At 50.6% G+C, this 12,587-nt stretch overlaps 1 protein-coding gene across 1 annotated transcript in view; it reads left to right on the top strand.

The window, feature by feature from the left end:
* The first annotated feature begins 11,382 nt into the window (after positions 1 to 11,382).
* The window catches only part of HIBADH (3-hydroxyisobutyrate dehydrogenase), a 213,622-nt gene continuing 212,417 nt past the window's right edge, over positions 11,383 to 12,587 (top strand). The window contains exon 1 of the mRNA XM_077491347.1: positions 11,383 to 11,535. Within this exon, the coding sequence (XP_077347473.1) occupies positions 11,463 to 11,535 (73 nt within the window). The 5' untranslated portion in view covers positions 11,383 to 11,462. The remainder of the gene's footprint in view (positions 11,536 to 12,587) is intronic.

Below are 12,587 nucleotides of genomic sequence, written 5' to 3'. Positions count from 1 at the left end.
AGAGAACTGCAATAAAGGGTAGATACAGGTGTATATTGTGCTGGAGGCACACAACACCCACTAACTCCTGCAGATGCCTTTATTATAGAACACCAGAGATAAAGGGGTATACTGTACTGGAGGCACACAACACCCACTAAGCCCTGCAGATGGCTCTATTAGAGAACAGCAATAAAGGGTAGATACAGGTGTATATTGTGCTGGAGGCACAAAACACCCACTTACTCCTGCAGATGCCTTTACTATAGAACACCAGAGATAAAGGGGTATATACAGATGTATACTGTGCTGTGCTGGAGGCACACACAACTTCCAATAACTCCTGCAGATGGCAGATGGCTCAAATAGAGAAGAGCTATGTAGGTGGATATAGCGGTGTGTACTGGGTACAGAGCACGCAGACAGCACGCACAAGCTCCTAACACTACTGACTGCAAGCTCTATTATAAAAGATAGATCACTAGCTATATAGGTGAGGTGAATATAGCGGTGTATACTGCGGTCAGGGCACGCAGACAACAACCACTAGAAAAGAGCAAGATCGAAAATCGGCCGATAACGATCGGTGTATACTGTGTTGAAGGTACAAAGAACACCCACTTACTGCTTCAGACGCCAACACACTACACAAGGCCGCCGTGCTGGCGGCCTTATATAGTGTGGGGCGTGTACTACACAGCCTGAGCTATGATTGGCCACAGGCATCCTGCCTGTGGCCAATCATGGCTCTCCTCGCTGCTGGCGCTGTGATTGGCCAAGCATGCGGGGTCACAGTGCATGCTTGGCCAATCATGAGCCAGCAATGCACTGCGATGACGTAGTGCATTGTGGGCCGTGAGCGCCACACGAATTTGGCGCGAACGGCCCATAATGTTCGGAATTCACCGAACGGGCGAACAGCCGATGTTCGAGTCGAACGTATGTTCGACTCGAACACGAAGCTCATCCCTACCCGTGGCATATCTGTGCATGCATGACATCCCACAAACTGCCTCTGGGGATGCCCATGTCATACATCCAAGGAAGTCGTTTACTAGATATTACAAATCTACGTGTAACCATGGTGCAGCATGGTGTGGCAGGCATGAAACACACACACAATCCATGTCAGGCAGTAAAGTTATATTGTAGAAATGTTCAACACAACTTATTCAGGCCTGGCTGGAGCGTAGCCACACCAGAGCAACTTGCGAACTGTAATAGTACTCTGAAGACTTGAAAGCTGCAAACGGAGTCTGAAATGAATAGCAGAATACGGCCTGGCAGGTCCACACCCAAAGGGAGGCTTCCTAGAATGGTAGACGTTGTCCCTGCACTATCCCTACTCCTCTGTAACCTTTCCTTACCTCCAAGTACTGCCAGATGTGGATCCTGTCCTCAACTAGCCACTTGTAAAAAGTGTGCCAAACCCGGGAGCCGAAATCTTAAATAGACTCTGCCTGACTCAAGATGGACGCTGGAGTCACATGGGGTGCCAGCATATAATTAAACAGCTGTCTCCCTGTGACTGAGGAAGTCATAGAGCAGTGATGGTGAACCTTGGCACCCCAGATGTTTTGGAACTACATTTCCCATGATGCTCATGCACTCTGCAGTATAGTTGAGCATCATGGGAAATGTACGTCCAACACATCTGGGGTGCCAAGGTTCGCCATCACTGTCATAGAGGAACCAAGTTCCTCACAACTTCCTTCCCCTTATGCAGTGCCGATTTGATTGAGTGCCACCTGCAGTGGGGAGTAGACTGCACCTGCCTACATGTGGATATGCCACAGGGTCTTCATCATGTTACTGACATGGTCCTAAGCCATTTTTTTTCAGCAATTCTGTAAGTTTGGGGGGGGGGGGGGGGTGTCAGGAGATAGGCTGTTAGCAAAAGGAGTGAATGACCACTTTAAGGTAAAAAAAAAAAAGTGTAGCCTTAAAGCAGTAGTAAAGCTTCTTAGAAAAAATAGTTTTACCCTGCAAGGTAATATAATGTGCTAGTATGCACTCTATTTGTCCTAATCAACATTAACACCAAGATGGAATGTAAAAGAAAATCCCAAATTTTGGGTTGTCACCAGAGCAGGAATAGAGAGCAAATCTTGGACAGTCATTTTATTGACAACCAGAGATTATCTAATTTTAGAGGAATTTCTTTTAGTTCCTGTTTTGGCTATGGACAGAAATGAAAGGAAAATCTCCCCAATGGGAGAGTGCAACCGGAAAGGAGAGAGAAGGTGGACACAGTACAGGGGGCAGTGGAGTACAGTGCAAGGGGAGCAGGAAGGCACAGCACGGGGCAGGAGGGTACAGTAAAGGAGGGAGAAGGAGGGCACAGCACCGGAGGGAGGGTAAGTGGGCTCAGTACAGGGGGCAGGAAGGCACAGCCCAGGGGGAGGGTAAGTGGACACAGTACAAGGGGGAGGAGGGTACAGTACAGGGGGAGCAGTAAGGCACAGTACAGGGGGCAGGAGGGTACAGTAAAGGAGGAAGCAGGAGGGCACAACACAGGAGAGAGGGTAAGTGGACTCAGTATAGGGGGCAGGGGGATACAGTACAAGGGGAGCAATAAGGCAAAGGACAGGGGGTAGGAGGGTACAGTAAAGGAGAGAGCAGGAGGGCACAGCACAGGAGGGAGGGTAAGTGGGCACAGTACAGGAGACAGGAGTGTACAGTAAAGGAGGGAGCAAGAGGACACAGTACAAGGGGCAGGGGGGTACAGTACATGGGAAGCAGGAGGGCACAGCACGGGGGGAGGCTAAGTGGGCACAGTACAGGGGGGGCCGGAGCGTACAATAAAGGAGAGAGTAGAAGGGCACAGCACACAGGGAGGGTAAGTGGACACAGTACAGGGGGCAGGAGGGTGAAGCACAGGGGAAGGGGAAGTGGGCATAGTACAGGGGGCAGGAGGGTACAGTACAGTGGTTAGCAGGATGGCACAGAACAGGGGGAGGGTACAGTAAATGAGGGAGCAGGAGGGCACAGCACAGGGGCAGGATAAATGGACACAATACAGGGGGCAGTGGGGTACAGTACAGGAGGGAACAGAAAGACACAGCACAGGGGGAGGGTAAGTGGGCACAGTATGGGGGCAGGAGGGTACAGTACAGGGGGAGCAGGAGGGCACAGCACAGGGGGGGGTAAGTGGGCACAGTACAGGGGGCAGGAGGGTATAGTAAAGGAGGGATCAGGAGGGCACAGCCCATGAGGAAGATAAGTAGGCATAGTACAGGGGGCAGGGGGGTACAGTACAGAGGGAGCAGGAAGGCACAGCACAGGGGGCAGGAGGGTACAATAAAGGAGGGAGCATGAGGGCATAGCACAGGAGGGAGGGTAAATGGGCACAGTACAGGGGGCAGGAGGGTACAGTACAGGGGGAGTATAAGTGGGCACAGTACAGGGGGCAGGAGGGCGCAGCCCAAGGGGAGGGTAAGTGGGCACAGTACAGGGGACAGGAGGTACAGTACAAGGGGAGCAGGAGGTCACAGTACAGGGGGAGGGTAAGTTGGCACAGTACAGGGGGAGCAGGAGGGCACAGCACAAGGGGAGGGTAAGTTCAAAAAATACAGGGGGCAGGGGCATACAGTAAAGAGGGGAGCAAGAGGACACAGCACAGGGAGAGGGTAAGTGGGCACAGTACAGGGGGCAGGAGGGTACAGTACAGGGGAGAGGAGGAGGGTACAGCACAGGGAAAGAGTAAGTGGGCACAGTACAGGGGGCAGGAGGGCGCAGCCCAAGGGGAGGGTAAGTGGGCACAGTACAGGGGGCAGGGGGGTCACAATACGGGGGGTAAGTGGGCACAGTACAGGGGGCAGGAGGGTACTGTAAGGAGGGAGCAGGAGGGCAAAGGGCAGGGGGGTACAGTACATGGGGAGCAGGAGGGCACAGCACAGGGGGAGGGTATGTGGGCACAGTACAGGGGGGCAGGAGAGTACAGTACGGAGGGAGCAGGAGGCCACAGTACAGAGGGCAGGAGGGCACAGCACAGGGGGAGGGTAAGTGGACACAGTAAAGGGGGCCGGAGGGTAAAGTACAGGGGGAGCAGGAGGGCGCAGCACAGGGAAAGGGTAAGTGGGTATAATACAGGGGCGGGGGGTACAGTACAGGGGTTAGCAGGAGGGTACAGCACAGGGAGGAAGGTAAGCGGGCATAGGGCAGGAGGGTACAGTAAACGAGGGAGCAGGAGAGCACAGTGCAGGGGGAGGGTAAGTGGACACAGTACAGGGGGCCGGAGGATACAGTAAAGGGGGAGCAGGAGGGCACAGCACAGGGGAAGGGTAAGTGGGCATAGTACCAGGGGCAGGAGGGTACAGTACAGGGGTTAGCAGTAGGGCACAGCACAGGGGGAGAGTAAGCGGGCATAGGGCAGGAGGATACAGTAAAGGAGGGAGCAGGAGGGCACAGCACAGGAGGGAGAGTAAATGGGCACAGTACAGGGGGCAGGGGGGTACAGTATAGGGGGAGCAGGAGGGCACAGCACAGGGGGAGGGTAAGAAAATGGGCACAGTACAGGGGGCAAGGGGGGTACAGTACAGGGGGAGCAGGAAGGCACAGCACAGGGGGCAGGAGGGTACAATAAAGGAGGGAGGATAAGTGGGCACAGTACAGGGGGCAGGAGGGTACAGTATATGGGGAGCAGGATGGCACAGCACAAGGGGAGGGTAAGTGGGGACAGTACAGAGGGCAGGAGAGTATAGTATCGAGGGGAGCATGAGATCACAGCACAGAGGGAGGGTAAGTGGGCACAGTACAGGGGGCAGGAGGGCACAACACAGGGGGTGGGTAAGTGGACACAATTCAGGGGGCAGGAGAGTACAGTAAATGAGGGAGCAGGAGGGCACAGCATGGGGGGAGGGTAAGTGGGCACGGTACAGGGGGCAGGAGTTTACAGTAAAGCAGGAATTAAGAGGACACAGCACAGGGGGAGGGTAAGTGGGCATAGTACAGGGGGCATGAGGGTACAGAACAGGGGGAGCAGGAGGGCACAGCACAGGGGAGAGTAAGTGGGCACAGCATAGGGGGGAGCAGGAGGGCGGAAGAAGGGATGCACCTTACACCAGAGTGGGCACAGTACAGGAGGCAGGAGGGGACAGTACAGGGGAAGGGTAAGTGGGTACAGTACAGGGGGCAGGAGGATACAATTCAGGGGAAAGCAGGAGGGGACAACACGGGGTGGGTAAGTGGACACAGTACAGGGGGAGGAGGGTACAGTAAATGAGGGAGCAGGAGGGCGGAAGGAAGGATGCACCTTACACCAGAGTGGGCGCAGTACAGGAGGCAGGAGGGGACAGTACAGGGGAAGGTTAAGTGGGTACAGTATAGGGGGCAGGAGGATACAGTAAAGGTGAGCAGGAGGGCACAGCACAGAGGGAGGGTAAGTGGGCACAGCACAGGGGGCAGGAAGGTACAGGACAGGGGGAGCAGGAGGGCACAGCACAGGGGGAGAGTAAGTGGGCACAGCACAGGGGGGGCAGGATGGTGGAAGGAAGGATGCCCCTTACACCAGAGTAGTCTCTGGGAGGCAGGAGGGACTGCATGGGTGGATGGACTCAGGCTGCAGGGCTTGCTGGGCTTCATACTTCCCGTCGTCACTGGGCCTGACACAGGAGGAGAGGATGGGAGGAGGAGGAGTAAAAGCAGCTCTCTCTCCTCTGCTGTCTGGTTGTGCGAGCAACAGGGGGAGGGGGAAGTGTCAGCTCTGGCTTTGCTGAGTGGCTCTCCTTGGCTGTGATCCAGAGCTGTTGGTGAGCTCCGATCACCTGGTGGTAAACTGGTCCTACTCACAGCCCACTGTCTCTCCGTGTAGCAGTGAGCAGACTTGGGACTGTGCTGATGGCGGGGAGCCGAGCTGGCAGCAGAGACAGCTCTCTAATTAGGCAAGGTAGGCAGGAGCGAGGCCCCTGTAAGTGTGAGGCCTTATGTGACTGCCTAATTTGCCTAATTAGAGAGCCGCCTCTGGCTGCAGGTCCCAGACCCTTTTATCTTTGCATGGTCTTCCTTTCAGGTTCATACTCTCTGGCAGCTGCAATGATATCACTGCCGTGCATGCACGCTGGAGTCACTTCACCACAGCCCACAGTTGGTGCCGTAAATGTGGTCTGAGCTGCGCATGCATGGCTCAGATAACATTACTGCTGGGAGATGCATTTATATTATGAGAAATCACTAGGGTCTCTTATAAAAACCCTGCCTGTCAGTGGTTTGTTTAATTCGGGAGTTTACTACCGCTTTAAAGAGCAACTTCATTCCTCTTGTGTTTGACTCCATCCCCCAACTCCAGCATCTGACTTTTCATTGATATGGCATGCTGGAAAAGTGCCTTCGAGTCCTGGCAAAGCCCTTGCTCCCATCTGCGAAGGAGATTTCCCGTGAAAAAATACCACAGTTTTGTAACTTTCATACAAGCGGGGGGTTTCATGAATGGCATTCTCACATAGGCAAGCACAACAAAAATCTAATAAATGAAAAACGTTTTTTTAAAAATCCTAATTTGAGAGAGGCAGGGCAAAATCAAAGTTAGTTTAGCTTAGGTTTAAGGTCTGCTTTGAGGCTCAACATACATGTTACAATCTGACCATACAATCTCTGTACAATAAACCACAAATCTACCATACCAAAACTATTGTAGGTACAGTAATACCTTGGATTGCGAGTAACACGGTTTATGAGAGTTTTGAAATACGAGCTATTATTTTTTTTATATCCTGACTTGGTTTGCGAGTGTTGTCTTGCAAAATAAGCGGGATTCAAGCATCTGGGGTGTGCAGTACCGCATTTGACCAGAGGTGCAGGGGCGCCGCTGACAATCTGAGCCATTTGGAGCTGTTCGGAGCTAGTGCTCTCTGAGTGTTTCCAAGTGTCTCTGGCGCCCCCAACCTCTGGTTACATGCAGTACTGCATACACTAGCAGTGCCACTGGAAAGGATTATTTGAGTTTCCATTATTTCCTATGGGGAAACTTGCTTTGATATACGAGTGCTTTGGATTACAAGCATTCTTCTGGAACGAATTATGCTGGTAAGCCAAGGTACCACTGTATCTGCTGTCCTCCATTGTAAGCTGCTAGTATCACATAGTAATGTATAATTATGTATGTCACTTCCTGACTCTGGGGTTGTTGGAAAAAGATCCTGGAAGGATTAAGGGGAGAAAGAGAGGTCTCAGCCACATGCCCTGTCCATGCTACTAATACCAGAGCAGAAGAAACAATTATTGCCAGATATCTAGGACTGCGTTCCAGGCTGGTTGGGTTTCCTCATCAGCATTGATCTTGTCTTCAGGTCTCCGGTACCAAGACAGACGCCAAATCATTTTCAGGGGTCCCTGCAACTGGACTTTGCAAAAATATTCATGTCGAGGTATCTCTATCAGTGATGCCTGGTGCTTTTCTTGGGGGGGGGGAGCAGCCAGCCAGCCCCCCCCCTCCGCCAACCAACCAACTCGGCCGATCGACACTCCCCCCTCGCTCGATGGCCGCATCACTTGCCAGGAGCCCTGCATTTACCACATCCAGGTCGCGGATTCAGCGGCATCCCCCCTGCGTCTCCTCCCAAGTCATGTCGGTTGCTTCTTCTTCTGGCCAATCAGGACTTAGGACTCATGGTCAATCGAGTCTTAGGACTCTGGCTAATTGGGTCTCAGAACCTGCTTCCTGATTGGCTGGGAAGAGAAACAGGAAGACATTAGCGAATATTACAATTTTTTTTTAATTAATTCACTAATGTCACACAACTAGGTGGGCTCCAGGCGCAGTGCTCTGTGCCCCGAGCCCACCCTTTTTGAAGCCAGGCTCTAATCGTGTGCTTCTAAAAAAATTATTTAAAAAAACTATTGGAATCCATGCATGTAGATTAGGGGCTGCATGTTGAGCAGCCACCACTGATCTCTATAAATAATTATATACTGTATACCCGGGTATATGTACAAAATTCCACTCCTATCAGGCCCTTTGCTGATAATACCTATTTGTTCATTGGGTGTACTGTATGTACTGTTTTTAACTAAATGCCTACTGGGCACTTTTTCCCTCTTCCTGCCCAGGCCAATTTCCTGCCCATGCCTTGAATGAAAATTGAGCGGTCATGCAACACTGTACCCAAATGAAATTTTTATATTTTTTTATTGAGACAGATAGAGCTTTCTTTCGGTGGTATTTAGTCACCACTGAGTTTTTTTTATTTTGTTCTAAAAAAAATAAAAAACTTTTTCTGTTTCTGTTATAAACTTTTGTAAATAAGTAATTTTTCTCTTTCACCGACATGCGCTGATGAGGCTGCACTGATGGGCACTGGTGAGACAGCACTGAAGGGCACTGATGAGGTGGTACTGGTGAGGAGGTACTAATATCCAGCACTGATGGGCACTGATAGGTGGTACTGATATGCAGCACTAATGAGCACTGATAGGTGGCAATGATGGGCACTGATGAGCAGACACTGATGGGCACTGAAAGGCAGCACTGACCGGCATCACCGATGGAACTGATTGGCATTACTGCTGGGCACTGACTCACATGATTGCTGGGCACTGACACGCATGACTGCTGGGCACTGTTGAAGCTGCACTGATAATCAAGAAGCACAGCTATAGCAGGTCTCAGAACGGGAGATCTGCGCTGCAGGTCAGCGGAACTTGGGGGGGGGGGCCCTGTGTAAGTTCACCTAACAGATTTTTCTGTAAAGGTGAACTTACCCTTTAATAAAAATAAAAAAAATGGAAGCTGATTGGTCTCTACACAGAGCTGCACCAGAGTTTGCATTCTACTATTTTGGTAAATCAACCTCACTATGCAATATGAAGATAGGGTTGCCATCTGTCCAGGGTTCACCCGGACAGTTCGGGTTTGGATTCATGGGCCCAGGATTGCTGGCAGCGGTTGTCTCAGCTGAGGGTGTCTGTTACTCTTTCACAGCCCCTAAAGCCAGCACTAATAACCCCCCCCCCAAACACATACAGATGGGAGAGGAGAGAGGCCTCGATCTGTACCTCCCACTCCTACCACTCTGTGTCTGCCCACACTCCAATCCATGGCGTTGTGCCTCAGAAAAGGAAAGTGGAAGCTGGAAATTTGAAGTCCAGCAACCTCAGATACATCTATATGAGGGGGTGCTGCTGACTGCCAAGGGGTGAGTGAGCTCACCATCCATCCCTGTCTGTGACTGAAGTCTCCCCCCTTCTCTCTCCTGCCTCTGAGTGAGTACACTAAGGCAAATCAAGGTTCTCAGAGCACCCCTTACATCAGAGTTCCCCTTTATGCCAGCAGCCGTGGTATTCCCCCTACATCAGAGTCCTCTTTGTACATCAGAGCTCTCAGTGTTCCCCCCCAGGGGCGGATCCGGGGGGGGGAGGCAACAGGGCAATTGCTCAACCCCGAGAAAATAATGAGCGGGTGAGCCGGCGGGTGAGCGAGCGGACAGGCAATCATGCCGGCGGGCTAGCGTGTGACTGAGCAAGCCGGCAGGAAGCCGCTACCCATGTGAATATGTGACTGAAGGGACGTTGCGTTGCGGCCATCTTGGTACTCCCGCACTCGTCCACAGTAAGCCTAGTGTTATAAGTTGGCAAGCGGACATCTTTATACACCCATTTTGCTTTTCATAGGTATTTTTAAAAGTAAACTGAACTTATATTTCACTAAATAAACTGAGTTTACTGTTAAAAATAACTGTGAAAAGCAAGACTCCGGTGGGTGTATAAAGATGTCTGCTTGCCGACATCTAACTCTAGGCTTACTGCAGACAAGTGGGGGTGTACCAAGATAGCCGCAATGCAACATCACTTTGTGACAATCTGCATATTGTGGCAGGCGACGTTGGCAAGTGACCATCCACATCTAGTGGCAGGGGATGTGGCAAGTGACATGGCAAGTGACAATCTGCATTTGGTGGCAGCCAATGGTGGCAAGTGACACCCTGCATCTGGTGGCAGGTGACGTGGTGTAGTGTCATATTTTGCTCCCCATCGTAGAATGCCCCGGAAGTGACGTTGCAGCCAGAAATTTCTCACTGCGCATGCACGATGCGTTCCAAACACTTGCGGAATGCGTTCCAAAGGATTTGCGGCAATGCAGTTCAGTGAAACCGTCAGATAATGTCACGGAAGTGACCTTAAACTTTAGACAGAGTGGAGAGCAGGGGAGAGAGAGCGGGTAACCGGGGAGGGGATTACCTCCCCTATGTGGATTCGGGGAGGGAATTATCTGATGGTTTCAGTGGTCTGCATTGCCGCAAATCCTTTGGAACCCATGCCGCAAGTGTTTGGAACGCAACGTGCATGCGCAGTGCTAAATTTCTGGCCGCAACGTCACTTCCGGAGCATTCTACGATGGGGAGCAAAATATGACACTACAGTGCCAAGTGACATGCTGCATCTGGTGGCAGGCGACGTGGCAAGTGACACACTCAGGGCTCCTACTGATTCTGATGGTGAGTTGAACTATTTAATTTTATATTAAAATGTAATAATAGAAATAATACGTTTCAATCATCCGGACACCATATCAACCATGGCGCTGTGATGATTGAAGCGCCAACACCAGCCATTGCCCCGACAAATTGCCTGCAACATTTTCCGGCAGTACCCCTCCCAAGACTAGGCTCTGGATCCGCCCCTGGTTCTCCCTTAAATCAGGGTTCTCAGAGTATTCCTTATGTTAGAGTCCCCAGAGTTCTCCCTTACATTAGAGTCTGCAGAGCCCCCCCTTACTCTGCAAGTTCAAATGTAAAAGAGGAGCTCTGTGGACCCTGATGTAAAGGGGGACTCTTGTTATTAACTTCATATGATCAGAAATGTTATTTAGTAGCAATAAAAATTGCTGTGCGCTGCTAAAGTGTTCGGGTTTGACTTGAAGAAAAGGTGGAAACCCTTTACAAAGACCTACAGTACATAATCTATCCAATGAATTTGTATCCAATCAGGCAGGCTCTTGCACTGCATAGTTGTAGGTAGATTGTACAGAGCGATTGTCATGTATATGTGATGAAGCAGGATCTGTATTTGACAGATGTCAGACATCTAATAGACATCTATTCTTTTTATCATTATAGCCCTTTAGGGGAGTCCATTAGGGGAAGCTGCAACCCTTGCTTTATTTATAAGCGCGGAGTTTCTCCCATTTCATGAATGGCAGAAAGCCAGCCTGCTGCACAGGAATGCCGGGATTTCTCATTCACTGTCCCATTTACTATAATCAATGTAGAATATATATATAACTACAAACTGGCAGAACAGCTTCACCAGCCAATCACAGCATCTCTTCTTCCCGTCTCAGCCAATAGAGCGCAGCAAGCAGCTGGGAAGCTCCTCAGTCATTCTGCAGCCAGAGGCGTGTGGGGGGGCGTGGTGTTTTCTCTCCGTTCATTGGCCGTGCTATCGAAAACCTTGGCAGCTATTGGCTGCATGAGCTGTCAGTCCCTTGGTACGTCACAGAGGGCGACTAAACAAGGATTCTAAGAAGTGGAGGTCAGCAGGGAAGAAGCATGGCAGCCCTGTTAAGGAAGTCTTGCAGTGCTTTGCACAGCTCTGTCAGCAGGCATGCACGCTTTGCAGTGGGTAAGCCTCAGCCTGTGCAGGGACCGTTGTATTGTTACGGGGGATACCTGGCGCCCCTCAATGTACATATAAAAGGAATGCTGATAGTGAAGGTTTATTGGAGAGAAAACAATGAGATTTATGAGCAATAACCTGTCTAGTATTTCTCCAGATTCCCTCATCTGACATTCTTTTACTCCCTGCTATACCCAGCTGGCAGGGTGAGGTTTAGCATCATTATATGTTTATCATTGTCAGCTTTTGTTATTATACATAAAGTTTTCATACTGGAAATGACACAATGGAGGGCACTGTGACATCATGTAGTTAGTAGGTTATATGCCGTGACATAGAAAACCATGTTATCCATCACCATTCATTAAAGTTGAACTCCGGGGAAAGGAAACGTGCTCCATCACATGGGGGGCTGCCCCTGCCCTGCAAGGGTTCTGTGTTCATTTAGGTTGGGGGGGGGGGGGGCCCTCAAGAAAGCACTTTTACTTACCTGATTCTTGGCTCAGGCTGTACGACCGGTCCCCTCGACTTCTCCCCCATGTCGTGGCAGCCGCCAGTTCTGTGACATCAAGTTCAGTAGCCCTACGTTAGACACTGAAGGGCCGTCCATTGCTGGCATGTAGAAGAGAAGAGAATGGGGTAGGTAAAACTGCTTTTCTTGTACCCACTAGACCAGTGATGGTGAACCTTGGCACCCCAGATGTTTTGGAACTACATTTCCCATGATGCTCTGTAGTTCCAAAACCTCTGGGGTGCCAAGGTTCACTATCACTGCACTAGACCTAAATGAGCATTTAAAGTAGAACTAAAGGCAACTCCTTTTTTTTTTGGATGGAGTAAGGAAGGGATTATAAGCCCTGTAAGGTTTTATTTTTGTCATTTGTGTCCCACTGGGGAGGTTTTTCTTCCTGTCCCACAGCCAAACCAGGAAGTGAGAGAAAATGCCTCTAAAGTGCAGCAATCCCTAGAATGACTGTCCTCATTGGGAAATTTCCCCACTCTCCTTGTTCCTGGGACAACCCAAAATGTGTTGTTGTTGTTGTTGTTATTATTATTTT

This window comes from Lithobates pipiens, unplaced genomic scaffold (genome assembly GCF_037356315.1).
Source record: "Lithobates pipiens isolate NorthernLeopardFrog02 unplaced genomic scaffold, aLitPip1_a1.2 Scaffold_19, whole genome shotgun sequence".
Lineage (NCBI taxonomy): Eukaryota > Metazoa > Chordata > Amphibia > Anura > Ranidae > Lithobates > Lithobates pipiens.
Note: the sequence above shows the minus strand (reverse complement) of the source record. Positions and strands in the feature narration are given on the sequence as shown.